At 40.7% G+C, this 20330-nt stretch overlaps 1 protein-coding gene across 1 annotated transcript in view; it reads left to right on the forward strand.

Annotated features, from left to right (window-relative positions):
• Positions 1–20330, forward strand: part of SPARCL1 (SPARC like 1) — a 40786-nt gene that overhangs the window by 1382 nt on the left and 19074 nt on the right. Inside the window, exon 2 of the mRNA XM_004590586.4 lies at positions 19990–20054. Coding sequence (XP_004590643.2) covers positions 20001–20054 — 54 coding nt within the window. The 5' untranslated portion in view covers positions 19990–20000. The remainder of the gene's footprint in view (positions 1–19989; positions 20055–20330) is intronic.

Genomic DNA, 20330 nt, shown 5'->3' on the forward strand with positions numbered 1-20330 from the left:
AGTTACTCATAAATTCTTTCAGAGAATTTCAGTACTCAGAATTATGCTGCCAGAGATTCCTTTCCAGGTCCTTCTGGAGATAATCCCCACTAGCCTCTAATGCTATAGTTTCACTTTATCATTTAAGTAAAAATAATAAACAGTGATGACAGAGATGAAATGACTGGTGATGCATATCTGGGTAAGGCCAAACCATCATTCATTTCAATTTCTTTAGTCTATTGTTACTCAGCTGACTTGTAACAGGGCACAGACATTGTTAGCTTAGTGACACTTAGCACAGTATCAGGAACACGTTGAGAACCTGTTATTTGTTCCACCCAGAACAGCACAGACAACTTGCTGGAAGAGCTGAGGTGTCCTTAAGTCCTCAGACTGATCTTTTGTGGTGAAGAAGGGGAATCCTACAATCTCCCTGTAGACCTGACTGAGAGATGCCCAGCCGGGTGGGGGTCTGGTTGTCCGGTTCTTACAGGGCCTACAGAGCATCATCTGCTGCAAGCAAAGCTGAACTTGGCATGGCAAGCCTTCCCAGCTAGCATGACTTGTGTTTGGAGCATCAGAGAGCATAAACTTAATTTATTTCTCCAAAGGTAGGTAGCAGGTCCAACAAAGGGAATGAGACCATGACTCTGCTCTATATCTGATTGCATAAACCTAGTTTATAGAAGTGACCATAGATCTAGTTTATGTCCAGGCTTCACTACTAAACATTGCTGTGACCTTGGCCCAATGGCTTAGTCCCTTTGTGCTTCTGTCCCCTCATTTGTAGAAAGGAGATCATGAAGTTAAGAGCTTCCTTGTAGATTTGTTATTAAGAAGTGAGTGCAGAAAGCCACTATGATACTTGGAGGATTAAAAGCAGTAAATCAAGCCTAGCTCCTGAGAAACTACTGGTCTACCTAAAGTTCCTTACAAAACACATGGAAAGAGTTGACTCTAGGGCTTTGTTTGGAGTTTCTTCCTGTGCTCATGAACATTTTGCTCTGTAATAAAACATTAAAGCCAGGATGATGGCTATTAGCTCAGCAAGGTGGACAGAGCATAACTTAAGAATGTGTGATATACCTGGACAAGGTTTGTGATTCTGCCACTGATAAGTGTGAAACTGGGCCGTCCCTTCAATCCTTCAGGACTTAGTAGACCCATCCCTGAAACAAAATGGTGGTAATAGCCACAGGTGGGGTTGTGGTAGGAATCAAACCAAATGCTTATCTAATGCCAGGTATAGCATCGGGAAACAGCATTGGAAATTTTCTTGGTTGCCTGTTAAGAGGTCTCGTGTCAAGGAGGTATCTGGTAGGCACTTGGAATTAATGTAACTGGTTGCAAAATTGGGGATCAAAAAGGAAATAAGTTTTGAATAGTCTTTTGTTTTGAATCCAAAGAAATGTGACACTACTGCATTTCCCTGGGGAGCCTCCACATGAGGCCATTTGTTACCATGAGTCCCTACCACTCCTTCAATTAGCAGCTTCTCCATGGCCAAGTCAAAGGAAAGCGAGGAGACTTTGCTGTTTGGTCTTGCCAGTGCACAGAGAAGAGAATAAAGACTGCGGTTCAGTCAATTCTGTTTTATTGGCCTACTTGGACAGGGCAGAGGGCCTCCAGCGTTTTTCCTTTCGCATCTTTTCTGAAGGCAAGAATAGGGATTTTTGACTTGCTCTGGGGGGTCCTTTTTTCCTCTTTCACTGAAATTCAAATGAAAGGGAGTTTTTGTTTAGTTTTTTCTTTGTGTTTTGTTTTGGTGAACCTCTCCCGATGTTCCTAGCATTGAAATGTCAGCTGCTTATTCTGGCTGCGTGTAGCAGGAGCACCCTGTCGTCATAGCAATGAAAAGAAATGGAGACTCAGGCCTCAGGACTCAGTCTGCTTTAAAAATCCTTCTTTAGAAATGCAGGCTCCAGGCCTGGCCTGCTTCCCTCCGATTATGCAACCAACTTATGTACACCATTAGAGGAGCTAAATGTTTCCTTTAAAGAATCAGTGAATAGGTCTTAAGAAAAATGAGCAAGAAAGCTGTTAAAACAGTGGCCAGTTGACTATGGGATACAGTGGAGAAACAAGGGAGAAGGCAAAAGAAGGAAAATAGACCTGGCTTCTTTTGACAGCATACACAGCAGATCCTAGAATAAACCCAAATTCCACGTTCCTTCTGTCTTCATCATAGTAATGTAGCAGTTAACCAGAGCGATTCTAGAGTCTACCATCTGAACTTGAAGCCTGGTGCTCATACTCTTGAGATCTTAAGTCTCATCTGCTCTGTGCCTCTGCCTTCTTATTATCCAGTCCATGGTAAAGTTGGTTGCTGGACCCAAAGCCTGAATTTCTTTCATTATTAAACATGAGAAGCAGCTAATTAATAAGATCATTGTAGGAGTAACTGAAACGGTTGATGTAAATTCTCAAGAAGTAGCAATTAGTGTCATTCTTTCCATGGTCACATTTACCTTATATAGGAATGGCCTTTTTGAACTTGAAATCTCCCAGGCAATAAACTATTATCAATAGTGGCCTCAGAATTATCACAGCATAAAGAATGAACCTTGGATTTCTAAATATATATACATGCTTATGTTGTTTTTCTCATGTTGATTAACACAAAGGCAAAGAGTGTGAAAACAGTTTTCATCAAAATGCCTCTTATTAATGTTTCTGTTTTACTTTCTCCAGTATTTTCTGAGCCATATGATTATATAAGTAAGTAATATTTTTATCTTATTGCTCAAATAACTAAGTGTTCCTTGTCGTATATCAGGCAAAATCCCAGAGGCAACAGGAAGCCATGGGAGAGAGGGGCTGTGCTCTCACAGAGTTTAACTTGTGCTCTGGGAGGCAGTCGCTAATAACCATCTCATCAATGAAAACCACATACATCAAGCATAAGGTGACCTTGACCAGGAAGCCAACTTTGATTTTTCTAATGAAAAGATCCTCCACCAAAGGTTTTGGCCAGCCTTAATGTACAAAGCAGTAGTGTAGCATAATGTGGACTTAGGACATTTCCTCTGTTGTTACATATACATGTTTAAAATCTACCTCACTCTACAAAAATGATCTTTTTGATTCTCACAGTACCTGAGATGATTGTGTTAAAACTCTTCAGAAGTATCTGTAACATGTGTCTGTGTTCAGTGGATCCACTCTGTAATGACCTAATACAGAGCATATCACCCACCTTTCAGCATGTTGCTTCCAACGCACCTGCAGAAACCTGCTGATGCAGCTAATCCCCAGGCCCAAATCCCTGGTTGATGGACCTGCTTACTGTATCACTTTTTTTCTAATGCTCTTTAAAGAGCTTACATTAAACCACATATCTGTGGGGATGATTTTCTAAAATCATGTAATTCTAATTCTTGTAATAGTGAAGTTATACCTCAAGAATAATAACTGGATTTGCTCTGAATGTCTTTGTCTCCTTTTTCATCTATTCTGCCAAGATGATTTTCTTAAAAACAAATATTACTTGAAATCGTTTCAGATTATTCTCCCAAATTGTACTTTGTTATTTGTCTTAAAGTAAGGGAATTATTATTGCCTGATGATGTGAGAGACATCAAGAGCACTAGACACGTAAGGCAAACTCCCTTTTTCAGTGTAATTTGGGTGAGGGATAAGACATTTCACATTCTAGTTAAACACATATGGTATATAATTGAACGATGAAATGAAGACAATGGGATAACTGGACATTTGTTCTCAAAAAGTGCTCAAGTAGCCTGATGCTGGGTCAAGGTTAGTAAAGGCTTTCTCTGATGTGAAGACTGAATGGAGGTTGGTTGGTTTTCTCCGTGTGTGTATGTGGTGTGTGTGTATGTGTTGAGTGATAGTGAATGACAGGAATGGGTGCTAGCAAGATAAGTGGAAACAGCTTGCTCAAAAACCCAGTGGCAGGAAAGACCTCTGTGCCATTCAGGAAAAAGAAGGCCAGCTCCCCTGAGAGCAAGGGCAGGCCGGTGGGAGCTGCAATCCCTGTGCACCTTGCCATGAAACACCCTGCTCTGAGCGCTTTATACATGCACTCTTTGCTTGATTCGGATTTAAAGCTTCAATCATGGAACTCTCGGTAAACCCAAAGCCCTGACAGGGAAGAGCCACATCTATGTCTCACTGGGATCCATATGGTAGCAGGTTCAATTAGGAAAGATGGTGGCAGACATAGGTGAGGAGTTAATAAAAGTCTGTATCGTTAGGTCTGGGTTTATCATATACACTCCCCAGGCTGGGACAGCTCAATGTTAGATGGTGACTCAGCAGAGAACTCAAAATAGAAAAGCATCTTTTACATCCGTGAGAGGGCTTCAATGCCAAGCCATAGAGCTCTCCCTAGAGACTCATTAATACTTTAAAAGCCTTAAAGCACCAGAGTAAACTGCAGATCAGGTAGCTGCACATATGCCTCAGCCAAAACGCAGCGAAGGGATTTGCTTTCTGCTAACAAAGCTTTGCCTATTATGTGAAGACAAGGTGAAGGAGAACATTCTGTCAGAGCCTAATCATGAAGTAGCTAAAACCATTTTATTTACTACATTTCCCAGAAAGGAACTTTTCCATGGTTAAAATACCCACTAAAAATAGCAGCCTACAGGCTTCCTCTGAGCTAAACTAATTCAACAGGAGATACCTGGCCTTATTTGGAGACATGGATGCCAACACTGCAGGAAAGTATAAATCAGCATTAATAAGAAAAAGAAAAGAAGAGGAAAAGCAGCCAATGAAATCTCTCCTTCTCCTAGAGGACATGGGATGTCTTTTTCAGTTCAAGTGACTTTAGATGAGATACAGATCATTAAGAACTATTAAGCAGTCATCATCTGACTTGAAAATCAAAGACGTTAAGCAAGTTCCCTTGATCCACAGGGAAGGAGAAGGACTCATAAGTTGTGCAGAGGATACTGGCTCAGGAGCCAATGATGGAGAAGGGGAAGGGGGAGGCAGGGGTTACCTGGGAATCTCAAAACAACAGAAAACTTCAATCAGAAAGTCTTGAAGTATAATTACCAGCATGCTGACTTAAAAGAAGTCATGCCACAGCTGATACAAGGGAGAAATCCCATTCCCTCTCTCAAGGGATAGATGTACTCTAAGTTCATCTTCAGACAGCTTGCTAATGAATGTTTAGGAGCAAAGGAAAAGAAAAGCAGGATCAGAAGAAAGGCATATAGTGAGGCAAGGGGAAGCCAGGGAAGACATCGGTTAAGCTAAGTTCGTAGAAGTGACAAGGTCATATGCAGAAACTTCAATGTTCTAAATTAATTGGTATTCCAAAAACTTATAGGCACTGAAAAGAAATGAAAAACAAAAAACCTACTCCAATCTTACTCTAATTTAAATTTCTAGAAGATACTGTAGAAACCAAAATGGAAGCAATTGTAGAAAAAATAATGCAAAATTAATTATGTTACTGTATCTTGGGAACCATGACTGTGTAAATTCATTATTAGAACTAAATGGAGAGTGATGTTTCAGGATGTGCCAAATTTTAGAGATAAAAGCTTTGAGACAGAGAGATAGAGCAGAGTCACGTGGTTTCATTCAGTGGGATGCCATGTGTTCCCTACCAAATTCAATGTCTTACCAGTAATTGACTATCACATACAGCTTTCCACCCTTGAGCAAAACCACCATGCACTGAATCTTAGAGGCCAGAGCTATCACTACTCTATCAGACTAGAAGATGATTGACCAAATGCATGGCCCACATTCTTTTTATTCTATTTTGATGATGTTTACATAGCTGACCAATGTGGAGAGATTCAAGTGTTAGGGGAAAGTGGGTGAGACCACTGTTTCCAAACTTTCTTTTTCTTCCTCCTGTATCTAGGGAAGAGGGAGATAAAGGAAGAAGTTGCACCCAGTCTACCACCTGCCTCAGTACCCAGAGTTAGGGTTAGGGTACCCAGGTACCCCAGTACCCAGGGATGGGGAACAGCCACCCGAAATCATCCTGTGGAGGATGCTCCAAGGGTTCTGTGTAACTGGTTTTGGTAATTCTGAAATGCTGTCAATCTCACCAATCCAAGGATAAGGAAAGCCTTCCAAGATCCATAGTTCACCTTAGAGTCTCTGTTCTCCCAGATACTTGCTGTCAACACTTGGCTGGGATTATTGTCCAATTTGTTGTACCCTCCTTCCTCTGCTATGGTACCAGATGCCCTCTTCTTGCCCTGTGGCCTGCCACATCCTCCATGTGCCTCTGGACATGCTGTCCACTGCTCTGTCAGGCCACAGAGGAAGCCCAGTTCTGACACATGCACTCCACGCTCAGTCCACTGATTTTGCAATTCTCTCCATGGTTGGAATCTGAGTCCAGCAGCTCAGTTGTGGGGATCCCCAAACAACCTCATCTGAAGTGATCCCAGACCTGACTCTAGTGTATGTTTGCCAGTAAAAGGTTTGTCTAAGACCATCACCCACATCAGCCTACGCACACACTGGTAGTTGCAATTGCTGGATCAGTTCTTCTCCTGCCCCTTCATGGCCCATTCTAATTGTGCCTTATAGAGCCATCTCAGTGGGCTTGGCTGAGTAAGATTTGCAGTTGAAATAAAGGATATTCAGGCCTCTTTCCTTGATTTCCCTGGGAGAGAAAAAAATGTAATTACAACTTCCTTTCATGACGAAACTCAATTACAATCTCTCCTATGATGAAATCCAAAATTTAACACAAAAGGAAACAGTGGATCTGTCTGTGCTCTGCCTTCTCTCTTAGGCAACTATGCAGAAAGGTAGTGGTGACTTTGGCTTGTCTTGCTTAGGAACAATGGTCATAAAACCTATCACTATCCCACATTTCCATGAAAAGGGAAAATATTTACATATCTAATGTCAGATTTTCCTCAAATATCCCTTAATTATACAAAGCAAAATTTGAGCCAACACACATAACTTTTTTTTAGTATGATGACTTAAGTACCATTTTAAACAAACAAGAAATGATTTAGTTGTTAAGGTCCGTAATTTTCCCCCAACAACTTTAGTGCTGTGTGTCGTCTTCCCAACAAACCCGTTCACTTGAATGCAACAAGAAACTGCAGTGCTGGCTAGCAAAGCGTCACACTGTAAATTCCTAAACACTGCCATAAATGACAGCTCTCAAGAGAATAATTTATGGAATACATATTTTATAATTACCTAACACAAATCGATAATTGCAGAAATAATAAAATCACGAATCACATTGTAATCTCCATCGCTACTATTTAATCTTTGTATTCAACTGAAACATATACAACCCACATCTGCAGTTTATTAAGGAAAAAAATTCAGAAGGAGCACATGACCAACAAAAAGATCTTTACCTGAAAAAGCGTTGAGTGGGAAGTGGGAACTTGTTATTTTTTAAAATAGATTAACATTTACTCTAGGTTCAAATACAAGTGCTATCTATGAGCCTAGAGGTAACAAAAGCAAACAAAGCTAAGAAGGCACGATTCAAAGTGAACCTCAAGGGGCGGGCATTAAGATACTAGTTGAGACAGCAGCATCCCATATTGTTTGTCTTGCCTGGGTTTCAAGGGCTTCTGATTCCAGCCTCCTGCAGATATTACACCTGGAAGGCAGGAACGATGGCTCATTGGGTTTCTGCTGTCCATGTGGGAAACTTGGATTAAATTCTTAGTCTCAGTTCTGGTCCAGCCTTGGTTGTTAACATATGGAGTAAGAGTGTTGGATGGTTCTCTTTCATTCTTCCCTGACCTCCTTGCTCTTATGGTCACCCTCACTCTCACTTTCACCCTCCCTTTTGCCCTTCCTCTCTTTTTATTTTCTTTCTACCGGACTCTCAAACACAGTAATAACAACTGAAGAGGAAGATTAAAAGTAACTTCTAAATAGGTCTAAAAGTAAAGTGTTTTTATTAAATCTGCTCAACTTGAGTTTCTCATTCACTTATATAACGTGATAAGGCCTTGGTGAGAAGGTAACTTCAGATATACAAAAACCTAAAGAGTTTATCTGAAATCAATACAAACCCACAACTGATTGAAGATGCCGTATTTGGTCAGATGTTCAGGCTCTCCCAGCATACTAGAACCTGAAGTTAGCAGTGCAGTGGATTCCTGCAACTCTTCACTGGGGACCACTCAACTCTAATTCCCTCAAAACTCATGCAGTATTTCCGGTGGGATTCAGAAAAACATAAAGTACAAGCTGAAACCCAATATGTTGTCTTTTCTTTCTGTCTTCCCTGATCACTCCAGCAGCATAAAAGTAGGCTTTGAGGCCTTCACAATAGGGGGCAAGTTAGAATCCTTCCAGAATTAATAATTCCCTAAAATGTGAGGAAAGTTCTAAAAGTTTTGGTAACCTTAAGTTGTAGTAGCTTTTGGAGACAGACATAGAAGACCTGTGGAGAGGCATGCCCTTCAGCTCACTGGCTCTTGTGCTATAAGAACAACTTAAAGTGAGTGAGCTCAAGGGCAAATGATTTCCTACAATTTGAAAAATATACTGATAAGAAAGGTTACTGCAGCACAAGAACTTTATATTATTAACTTCTCTTTGCCACAGGTGGCACACAAAAAGCAGCCCATGTTTACTCTCCATTGGGTTATTTGTTCATTTTTTCTAAGCCCCTTGTGTTTAGATGGTGACCACAGTTATGTCTGAGGCTATAGCTGTGGCTGGTGGTGGATGGCTCACCCCATTGCTTCTTAGCCTGTTGACAATAGGGCTAATGTAAGGGTACCCCAAGAATGTGTGGGAAATACAATTTTAAAAATTGTCACAGAAAAAGTTTGCATTACATCAATGATCTTCCAGTAATATGCATTTGCCGTGAACTTTTTGAAAAGTCCTCATATCTCTAGGGATCCATAGCCACATGTTAAATGTGATGTGTGCATTTCAGTGTCATATAGCCAAAATTAATCACTATCCCACTAAAACACTTAACAGATTTCCTTGTATGGTATGGTTCGTCTAAAATTCAACTGTGTTTCAGTTCAACTAATGAGATTCTTCTTCACCAGATAAAATTCCACGTATTCTGAGACTAAGCACCCAAAAACAATGTTTTTTAAATCTTGTTTAAATTGTTTGACAAGCGAGGCATTTCACACAGCAGTGAAAACAGATGTCAGTTGGGATGTCTGCATCTCACACTGGAGGACCTAGGTTCAAATCCTGCCTCTGCTCAATTCCAGCTCCTGGTAATGCAACCCCTGGGAGGAAGTAGCTTACAGTTCATGTATTTGGTCTCTACTATCCACCTGGATACCTGGGCTGCATTCCTGGCTTCCAGCTCTTCAGCCTGGCCAGTTCTGGCTGTGATGGGAGGGTACTTGGGGACAGAATCAATGGATCTCTCTCTCTCTCTCCATCTCTCTCTTTCATTCTCATTCTCACTGTCTATTTCTCTCTCTCTCTCTCTTTCTCTTTGAAAAAAGGAAATAATTTTTTAATGTCTGGTCAGACAGAGCAAATGAATTAGGTCTAATTAAGGTATCCTAACCTTCTAGAGATAAGTAAAGACAGAAAAGGGAACAAACATTGCAGTGAAAAATTGCATTGTCCTACACAAATTCTTTCAGGCATAGCTTCCCACATTTTCCTCTAAAGCTCTTCAATTTTAAAGTATCTTCAAATCACGTGATTATATCTGTAAAATCATTTTGTTGAGTGCTGCTCATATTTGAATATCTTGTAGCTTCTGACTCTCTCCAAAGATGAGGATTGTTATGTTCCATTAAAAAAAAATAAAAGTATGTCCCAGATAAAGGAGTCCCTGAGAGGCTTAGAACAACAGAGTCCTGGCGGTAGGAGGCAGTTTTATTGGCAGGCAATGTGAAAATAAATAAAGCTATGAAACTTTGAATTGTGGATTGTACCAGTCAAGGATCCAGAAAAAAAATATGGATGCAAGCAGGAAACTTGAACTGGGGAGTTGGAGGTGCATATAACTGAAGGGGTTCTTCACCAAGGTAAGGGCAGAGGGCAGAGAAGCCACAACTGAGGCAGAAGAAGCGAGGCAGAGTGAAGCTTCTATGAGGAAGAAGGACTATTGTCTGCACGCAGATGGGAAGTGCTATGGGAGTCACTGAGAAAGACTGTGACCCTCAGAAGAGGGACACACACGCAGGAGGGAACTGAGATAATTATCTTCCCAGCGCACTCCCACCCTCAACCCCTCCTAGCCAGGGCTCCCCATTGGCTAAACACAGCAGAAACCACTGGGCTCCGCACCTGGTGTGGTCATTCACACAGGCCCTGGACAGCACAGGGTGGAAACAGGTGGAGTGCATGTGAAGCAACGAATGGAAGACAGCTAGATAGACAGAGACAGTCTCTTCCCAGGGTAGAGAGAAGGAACAGACAGCTGTGGAATAACCATGAACAAGCCACGAGCCAGCTGTGGGCCAGCTGCATGCTCCCACTACTTACCAGAGCTTTGTTCTGCTAGCATAAACAAGCTCTGGTTTTCCACTCTATTTTCAAAGAGTTCCTCAATTTCCAAGTGGTAAAATCCACTAGGATTTATTGTATCTGTTTCTTCTGGAGAGGGCAGGTACTGAGTAATGTTACACCACTGAAGCAAAGCAAAAACAATTGTTTCTCCCATTATGAGTGCTAGCCCTCAAAAACATACATGAGAAGCTTTCCCCATGCCTTGAATCCTAAGGGGACTTCTGCTTGGAGTGACTGTTCTCACAGTGGTTCACACAAGAACTAAATACTCATCAAAGCACTCCACTGTTCCCAGAGGGTCCCAACACCATGAGAATGAGGCTACTTGGAACTGTTCTTGGGTATTAACTGCTGTTTTTCTTAGTTCTGGAGGAAAACTACCTCCAATGAATAATTCTTGATCCATTCATAGAACTGAAAGCACATGAGATTTCTCTCCCAACTAGCAGAATTAAACTGACTTACCCTGTTAACAGAAGAGAGACCATTTCCAAAGAACCCAAGAAGTTTTCTATTATACCAGTGGAGTTTCTCTAACAAAGGGTATTCAAGTAAGAGCAATCAGAAGAGAAAGCCAAAAACCATAGGCAGGAGGAATTCCAGAGAGGTTAAAAAATATATATATTAAGGAATAGAGAGAAGTGCTAAGGGGAGAAAAATCTACCTGCGTATTTCAGAAGCAAGACTTCAAAAGTTGAACCAGTAAGTAATTCACAACAGCAGGCAAATGTTCAGTCACGTTTGAGTCTGACAGTGTCACAAATGCCACAGGCCTTCGTGTGAGCCATCCTTAGGAATGGATTCAAGGTTTGTGAAGCCAGGAGTTTAAACAAATGTGTAAAAGCTTCTTTTTAAAAACTTAAATGTCAAAATCATGCTTAAGAGTTTGTATGGAGACTGAGCAAGGAAGGATCCCTGAAAATTATTGTTTCTTAATTTTGCTATGTATCCATCTGGCCATCCTCAATCATACATCCCAAAGAACATGAAAAATATAGTTTGGCACGGATAAATAAATGTAAATTTAAGAAAACTCTATTCACAGTGAAAGGAGAAATAAAAGGACATATTATAGGGTTTGAGCAAAGAAAAATGCATATAGTCAAGATAGTTTCTCTCAGTACACCACGAGGCAAAATGGTGGAGACTTCCTAAAAGCAATTATCTGGGGAAAAAAAACCCATGACCCACTACTGCACGTTCATGGCTTATGGAGATCTGGAATGAGACACAGTGAGATTAGTGAGTGGTTTAATAAGATGAGGAATTCTGAAAGAAATGATGGAGAGGTGTGGAAAGGCAGGTATTACACAGTCTTGCCTGGGATAATCTTGTGGCCATAAGCCTCTAAATGGAATTGAAGTAATCTCTGACTTTCACATTAGGGAAGAGGGGAGATGTATTCTCTCTCTCTCTCTTTCTGGCAAAGAGGAAATGAAGGTTGCCACAACTAGAACGGGCACAGTGCAAAAGTGTGTCCAAGGTAACTCAAGATATACAGGAAGTTCCTATTACATGAAATACTTCTGTGAGTTAGAGATGAGGTCACAGTTAGGGGAATTATGAATGGCACCTTGGTAAAGCACTTATCATCATTGTGCCTGGCCTATAATAACATCTCTAAGATATAAGCCACTTATATTCACTAGTATTTACTAATCAGACAAAAAATTTACTTTTTCATTAAAATAGTATCTTGATGAACCCAAGGGATTCTATTTTTAATGACTATCCCTAAGGGCTATTCCATATAAAATATTTAAATTTTATTGTAATAATCTTCGTATTTACAAATGCAGTGACCTAAAATGACAGCTATTTCATAGCATCTCAAGATGTTGTAAGTCAGTAACTCAAGCAGGTCACTTGGGAGTGCTCAGCTGGCAAATGAGTGGATCTATAGTGTCCAGATGGTTCCACTGGACATCCTATGCCTTTGCAAAGCCAGGTGGCAAGGTGGGATTGGCAGGGACTTGCCACAGTGACTTCTGAAGCATGAAGGTCTCTTACACAGTGACTTGAGGCTTCCAGAACAAGTTTCCAAGAGATGAAAGCATATCCTCCAAGGCTTTTTACAACTCAGCCTCAAAAGACTGCCTCAATTGGTTAAATATGTCACTAAGGACAATTCAGTTTCAACATGAGAAAAATGAGACTCTACCTTCTAATGGAAGAACTGGCAAAAAAAAAAAAATGTAGCCATCTTTACCTATAACAAAATTAAATGAGAAATTTTGAGAAACATTTACCCAAGTGAGTCAAAATAGAGTTGACAATTGTGAGGATTTGATTTCCCAGGGCCCATTACTGCCATGCCCAATGTGTCACCTGGCTGTCAGCCTCAGTATACAGGGGCCAGGCAATAGAAGAACTCTAGATATTTTGCATAAGCTGGCTTCCTAACCTCTTCTACAAGAGCCATATCTGGGAAAAGACTGTAGCTTTAAGTTCTGGGTAAAGTTCTAACAGGGTGGCAATGAGGCACCCTATTCCCAACAAAAGACAAAGGCCCTAGAAGTTCCTAGCACCCTCATCTTAAATCTTTCTGGATTCATGACAACAAACAGTGATATGAAAGAAACAAAGGATTCAAAGTAGCAGGGTACATTTAAGTCTTTTTGAATGATTGATTGTTAAGAGTAATTAAGCCGGGGCTCGGCAGCGTGGCCTAGTGGCTAAGGTCCTCGCCTTGATCCCATATGGCTGCTGGTTCTAATCCCGGCAGCTCCACTTCCTCTCTGTCTCTCCTCCTCTCAGTATTTCTGACTTTGTAATAAAAAATAAAATAAATCTTTAAAAAAAGAAAAAAAAGGAGTAATTAAGCCATATTCTATCCTGTTGTTTCAAAGAATGAAAACATCTTTAAAGTATTTTTTCTCTTTTATTTCTATTTTTTACAATATTTGACAGGCAGAGATGATGGAGAGAGATGGAGAGATGTCTTCCATCCACTTCCATTCACTGATTAGCTTCCCAGTGCCTACAACAGTCAGGGCTGAGTTTGACCAAAATCAGGAATTAGAAACTCTACCATGGGTGGCAGGAGCTCAGCTACTTGCTGTCTCCCAGATGCACCTTAGCAGAACCTGGAATTGAAAGTAGAGCCAAGGCTCAAACACAGGCACCTCACTCCAGGATGTGGGTGTTCCAAGCATGACCTTATCTGCTGCATTAAATGATAACCTCTTCTTAATTTCACCTTTACAATTGGTGAAATTATCAAATGACAACATGATCTCAGAGTCTCAAGACAATACGAGAAGATAAGTATTTCAGGCACCACTCTTTTTCTTGCTCTGTAGATAAAGAACCCAGTGACTTGACTGAAGTATCTTGCTTAATAAAAGATAGTTCAGGTTTGTAATTTGTGTCTATCAATTGCCTACCAAGTGTTTTTCCAACTATGCTGTTGCCTTGGAATAAGTTCATGCTTTTCAGAAAATAATATTTGTCTTATTTCACATCTGTGAGCCTTATGTAAGTCTTCAAGAATAGGATTTCTGTCTATTCAAAACTTTTCTCAGTTCCGCATTTTTCATTTAGAGTTTTATTTTGTCTGCAAAAATCACAATCTGCATTTTGTGGAGTGCACACCAGATTTGAAAGTCTCAAAATAAGTGATTTTTTTACTTCTCCAAGAATAAGTGGCATTCATGGTACTGAGCAAGGACATCATGGTTTTCATTTGCAATGTACTTTGCAAGCATCAGCTAATTAAGTTCCCCGAGTCTTCAGTGCCACCGTTGTTTGCAAAATATCTCTCATTTCCCAGGAAAGTGTTGCACTGTGTCCTAACTTACAAGAATCAACACATTTGCCCAGCTTGAAATAAGAACTAAAGACTGTGAAATTACTTTGATCAATGTGTGACAAACACAATTAGCTCAGTAAGACGAAGGACAAAATGGAACATGAGAGAATACAAGGTATCGATTGTCTCTCAAGGTCCTTCCTTGCAGCAATAAAACATAAGCATCCACAGTGCAACTGAAACTGGAGGTGGTGTCCTGCTTGGGTCATCCTAGTAGACATGGCCTAACTGTCTCTCTAAAAATTTTATTTTCAATATCACAATGAAAATCAGCACAACACTCCAAAACAGCAGTTTCATCCAGAGACACGGTAAACAATCCAGGCCCTTGCAGGATGTGTGGGATCTCACATGCCTGCAAAGCTGGCCACTCGAGGTTCGATAGCAGACTTCACAGCTCTTCTGGGCTTCAAGGGCCTCTCTTCAGTTATATTAATACTCGTGCCAATCTAGCAGCTTGCATGGGTGAAGACCAATGTGAAAATACTGAGAAGAGGCAGACACTAATTCAGGAGTATTCTTTTCTCCCAATTGTGGCTTCGATACATATAAAACAGCTGGAATTTAGAGATGGAAGTCCGACACTACGGTTAAGGCACTCCAGTCTCACATCAGGGTACCTGAGTTCAAGTCTCAGGTTCAGCTGCTAACTCCAATTCCCTGCTCGTGCAGACACTGAAAGGCAGCAGGTGATATAGCTCAAATAGCTGGGTACCTGCCATTACCTAGAAGACTCAAATTGAGCTCCCAGTTCCAGGTTTTGGCCTGGCTCGGTCCTAGGTCCTAACTGTCTTAGGCATTTGGGGAGTGAACTGATGGATGAAAGATGTCTCTGTCCCTGTCTCTGTCAGTCAAACAAACAAAATGATTAGGCAAGTAAGTAAACAAATAAACAAGGCATTTCTAAAATGTCATTAAAACACCTTGGGATTTAAAGGTAGAAATGTGTGTTTGTTTTAAATAAGGAAACTGATTAGGAATATGTTCTAAAAGTAGGGCTCCTGGACAATTTGAAATCACTGAAGGCAGGAAGATACGGTAGATGGGAGCAAGGAAGAATCAAGTTATTTTTGCTAATGTCACATGTCACACAAAACATGGAAGTCTACCATGCAAGTGTTGACAAGGGGTAGCTGGCAGCACGGCAGGGGAAATGGTGACATCTGGCTGGTGCTTTGGAGTTTGCGTCCCTTGACACCAGGAAGAAATTGTTAGCTCCATTCCACAAGTGAGCTTTGCAAGGACTGAGTAACCTACCCAAGGCATCATCTAGTACTTGGCAGAACTGAGGCCCAAAGCCAGAAGTTCGGATCTCTAGCCTGAAGCCTGTCTCTTTAGACTGTCATTGAGAGCACTGGATTCCAAACCCAAGGCTCAACTTTGGAATGTTTGTTTTCTTCTCACGTCTTGTGTATTTGGGCAAATAATTGCATTCCTGAGGCAGTAAGGAGAAAAACACTTTATCAACTCAAATGTTACAGAATGGCAAGGCAAGCATACAACTAACTCCATCTTAATCAAGGTAATTCTGGGTCCCTGTCAACACATCCTTACAGTTAAACTTTCCTCTCTTTTGTCTTTAAAAACAAGGAATTCCTCCTTCTCTTTAAAGTTAAACCTACCCGCTATGCTTTAATATTACACCAGCAAATACTTAGGACTTAGTGGAACTGTGTAACAGCTCATTTAATCATTACGTCGTTTTCCACATTAAGAACTGAGGCTCCTGAAGCTAAACAGCTTGTCCAAGGTAGTGCTAATCAAGTAGTAGAGTCCCAAAAGTCCTGCCTCAAAGCTAGTTGATTCATAGCTACTAAAGTAAAACTACTACTCAAGCAAAATTGTCTTCAGTTATCTAGCGTGGTATAACAATTCATCTTAAAATCACATTGCCTGATTCGATCATGATTCGTCAATCTACACTGGGTTCAGCTGTGTGCTTGTTCCATTGACTTTGTCTAAAATCACTCTTACGACTCCAGCGACCTAACAGCAAAATAGGAGATGAGGCCCCAGCGCAGTAGCCTAGTGGCTAAAGTTCTCTCCTTGCATGCACCAGGATCCCATACGAGTGCCAGTTCTAATCCCAGTGGCCCTGCTTCCCATCCAGCTCTCTTTTGGCCTGGGAAAGCAGTCAAGGATGGCCCAAAGCCTTAGGACCCTGAAACCTACATGGGTGACCTGGAAGAGTCTCCTGGCACCTGGCTTTGAATCAGTGCATCTCTGGCCATTGCGGCCACTTGGGAAGTGAATCCATGAATGGAATATTTTCCTCTCTGTATATCTGACTTTCCAATAAAAATAAATTTAAAAAATAGGTGCTAAACCATTAAGCTGCTTTCTACACAGCTTCTTACCACTCAGCAGTCTATTCCAAGCCTTCAAAGAAACTGGCAGATGACATCCACAGAGGATGAACCCCAACGAGAAAGTTCTTACAAGCCTCGGTAGGCATCACGCTGGCCAGTGCCATGCTGGTCCAAGAAAGTCATCAAGTCAAGGCCAAAGTCACAGGGACAGGATGCTCAGGAGTCAAGATTCAGCTTCCACCCTCTGTCTTCAGGTTCTCGTTCTTCACTTATGTTTACAGAAGCACTGTGATAGGGTCAGTGTTGTGCAGTGGGTTAAGCTTTCGCCTGTGATGCAGTATCCTGTTTCCAAGTGCTTGTTTCAGTTCTGTCTGTTCCACTTTCAATCCAGCTTCTTCCTCATGTCCTAGGAAGGCAGCAGATGATGGCACAAATACTCAAGCCCCTGCCACCCGTATAGGAGACCTGGATGGGGTTCCTACCTCTGAGTTCAGCCTGGTACAGCCCAGCTGCTGTAGATAATTGGGAAATAAACAAGTGGGTATAATATTGCAGGGTGTGTGTGAAAGAGAAAGAGAAAAAAATGAGGGGGAAGACGGAGAGAGAAACTGAATCAATCTTTTTTTCCAAGGGTTTTGGATGGGGAAAGTCAGATTTACAGAGAGAAGGAGAGACAGAGAGAAAAGATCTTCTACCCGCTGGTTCATTCCTTAAGTGGCCGCAACGACTGGAGTTGAGCTGATATGAGGCCAGGAGCCAGAAGCCTCTTCCAGGTCTCCCACATGGGTGCAGGATCCCAAGGCTTTGGGCCATCCTTGACTGCTTTCCCAGGCCACAGGCAGAGAGCTGGATGGGAACTGAAGCAACCAGGATACAAACAAGTGCCCAAAAGAAACTCCGGCAGATGCAAGACGATAGCATTAGCCACTAGGCTGTATACCAGGCCCTGAATCAATCATTTTAAGAAAAAAGAAAACATTTAGATGATCATGTTTAAATACAAATAAATCTCCCAGCCTGAACTTTTCCCTTTAGCTAGCATATCCTTTCAGAGCCAGTTACCTTTAAAGAGTGCTCTGTATTAATTGTCTTTACGTCACCTCTTCCTATCCATTCTCCAATCACAGCAGACTGGCTTCCACTAATGCTGCTATAGTAAAACCGCTCTCCCCACACTTTCTAATAACCTCTGTGTTTCCAAAGGCCATGGATAATTTTCTGCCCTTGTTTGCTTTGCAATCCTGTGACTTTAACACTTCATTGGGTTCCCATAACTTTTCAGCCAGAATTTAAATGTCCTAGTTCAATGCACCGGGGTTTGATAACCTGGACAGCTGCCTTGTTTTTTGAGCCTTGTCTCTTCCACTTGTATGTTAACACCCTCACAATTCAAACATACACTGAAATGTGTCTGGGCCTTCACACAAGCCGCTCTGAATTACATCTCTCATCCTATACATTAAATAAGTATTTGTTAGTCTTCAAATCTCAGATGGAGAATTGCCTTCTCCAGAAATTGTCTACACCCAAGAATCATGTAGCATGAAAGTGAAGAACATAGACCTGTAATCAAACAGACAGGTCCCAAGCATCTGCTTGCCACGTTCCAGCTATGTGACCCTCAACAGGTCACTTGGCTGCTTGACCTGAGACTCCTGACCAGTAAAATGCTGACAATACAGAGCTTGCTTCCCAGGATGGTAGGACCTGTTATAGAGAGTGTGTGAAGCCCCCAGAGAAGCTATTTAGAACTTATACACCCAGTTGCCATATTATATTAAAGCCATTGTTTCATGTGGCTTCCTCCTCTGTAACTCATTATCTCTGTGTTTAGGCGGGGTATAGTATTCAATAAATGAATAAAAGAGTGAATAAATGATGTTGCCCTGGCCGACTAGACGTGCTTCTTCACTCATTCAGCTCCACCCGGATCTGGGAAAGTGAAAGAACTGATGAGATCCTGTGGTCAAAACAAAAAGGAAATATTTTCTCAGATTTAATATTACTACAAAATCAAAATGAAATCAGTCTCATGATTCACAACATTTTTGATGGCTTTTACTGCCTCATCTCAGGATTCTTGCTTTCCTTTTGTAAGAAAATATGATGCAATTCTCTTAGCCTAATTCCACTGTCAAGTGCGACAAATGCAGGGAAAGCTCCCAGAGGTAAAAGAAGCTTTGCCAATGTGAGGCTAAAATGGATTTTACATGTTCCACTGGCAAACTATGATGATTTCATCTTGAAGTTTAAGTGATATCATTTCCTGTAATTCTAAGTTATTTATTCAAAAATCACAGTTGACAGACCAGCGTTGTGACACATCATTAAGATAATGCCACTGGCAATGCCAGTATCCTACATCAGAACACCTGTTCAAGCACCCAGCTGCTCTACTTTGGAATTAGCCCCCTATTCACTTGTCTGGGAGAACAGCAGAGAATGGCACAAGTGCTTGGGTCCCTGCCATCCACATTGGAGACCCAGATGGAGCTCCTGACTTCTGGCATTGGACTGACAGAGACCTGGTAGTTGTAGCCATTTGGGGAGGGAAGACAGTTTTCTCTCTCTCTCTCTCTCTCTCTTTCTTTCTCTCTCTCTGAGTGTGCGTGTGTAAGAGAGCATGCATGCATTTGTGAGAGTGTGTTTGAATGTATGTGTTTGTGTGTGCCCCTCATTTTTTGCCTTTCAAATAAATAAATCTTCATAAAAGTGACAACTGAATTTCTAGAAATTCAGATACTTAAAAAACTCATCATACTACTTTGTATTTCTATAGTGTCCAAAAAATAGCAATAGTATATTGATCTAAAATATGAGTACAGTTCTATAAACCTAATAAAGATTTATGAAATAAATAAGTACATATGTGTTAAATTTCAGAATATAGAAGAATTAGACCATACTAGCATTCACTACAACAATAAAATATTTTAAATTGTTATCAAGGCTGGAGAGCAAATAGATTTGACATATTTTCACTGAGCTTTTAATACTATATATAAGCCATTGTATTTTTGATATAGTAAAATCACAGTATCTTGGTGTGTATAAAAAGAAAAACTACAGCTACAATTTGTAGTTTATGATTCATAGAATTATTTTCCAATTTTAGATTCATAGAATATTAGGGCTAGAGGACCATCTGGGTTCTTTATAACAACTTTTCATGGTTCATTGCTTAAGACAAATCATGTTTAAAAAAGAACAAGTGACTTGCCTATTGTCAAGAAATCAAGCAGCCATTTTCACAAGGACACAACTGGGTCAGAACTGTCACTTGTCTATGTTTACAAACAATGTATGTCTTTACAAACAAACAGATTATCTGCTTTAAAAACAGTAATTGCTTTTACATGTAAAAGATGGTATCTCTATTGGATCTCAATATTTGCTAAAATTGTCTTTTAATCTTTCAGGGGGAAATTTTAGTAATCGTTGATGCTTCTTGATTCACAGGTCTGGAAAGCATGAAGACTGTGCTTTTGCTCCTGTACTTCTTGGGAACTGCAGCTGCGATCCCGGTAACTCTGCTCTCTTGTCTTGAAACATTTTCCCTACTGACATTTAGTTTATAAATCTTCCGTTTAAAAGAGAAGGTTCTTATATAATGGCCTGAAATCCTCTTTTTTTTATATCAGTTGTGATTTTTTAATTACCCAGGCAGTGAATAGATGACTGGAAAAGTCAAGATACTTAAATCTTTTTTCACAACTATCAGGTATTACAAATTGCAATAAATATGAATTGAAAGTGTTGGCCATAAGCTTATTATCTATACAATATATCAAAATATCAAA

Source organism: Ochotona princeps, chromosome 7 (assembly GCF_030435755.1).
Source record: "Ochotona princeps isolate mOchPri1 chromosome 7, mOchPri1.hap1, whole genome shotgun sequence".
NCBI lineage: Eukaryota > Metazoa > Chordata > Mammalia > Lagomorpha > Ochotonidae > Ochotona > Ochotona princeps.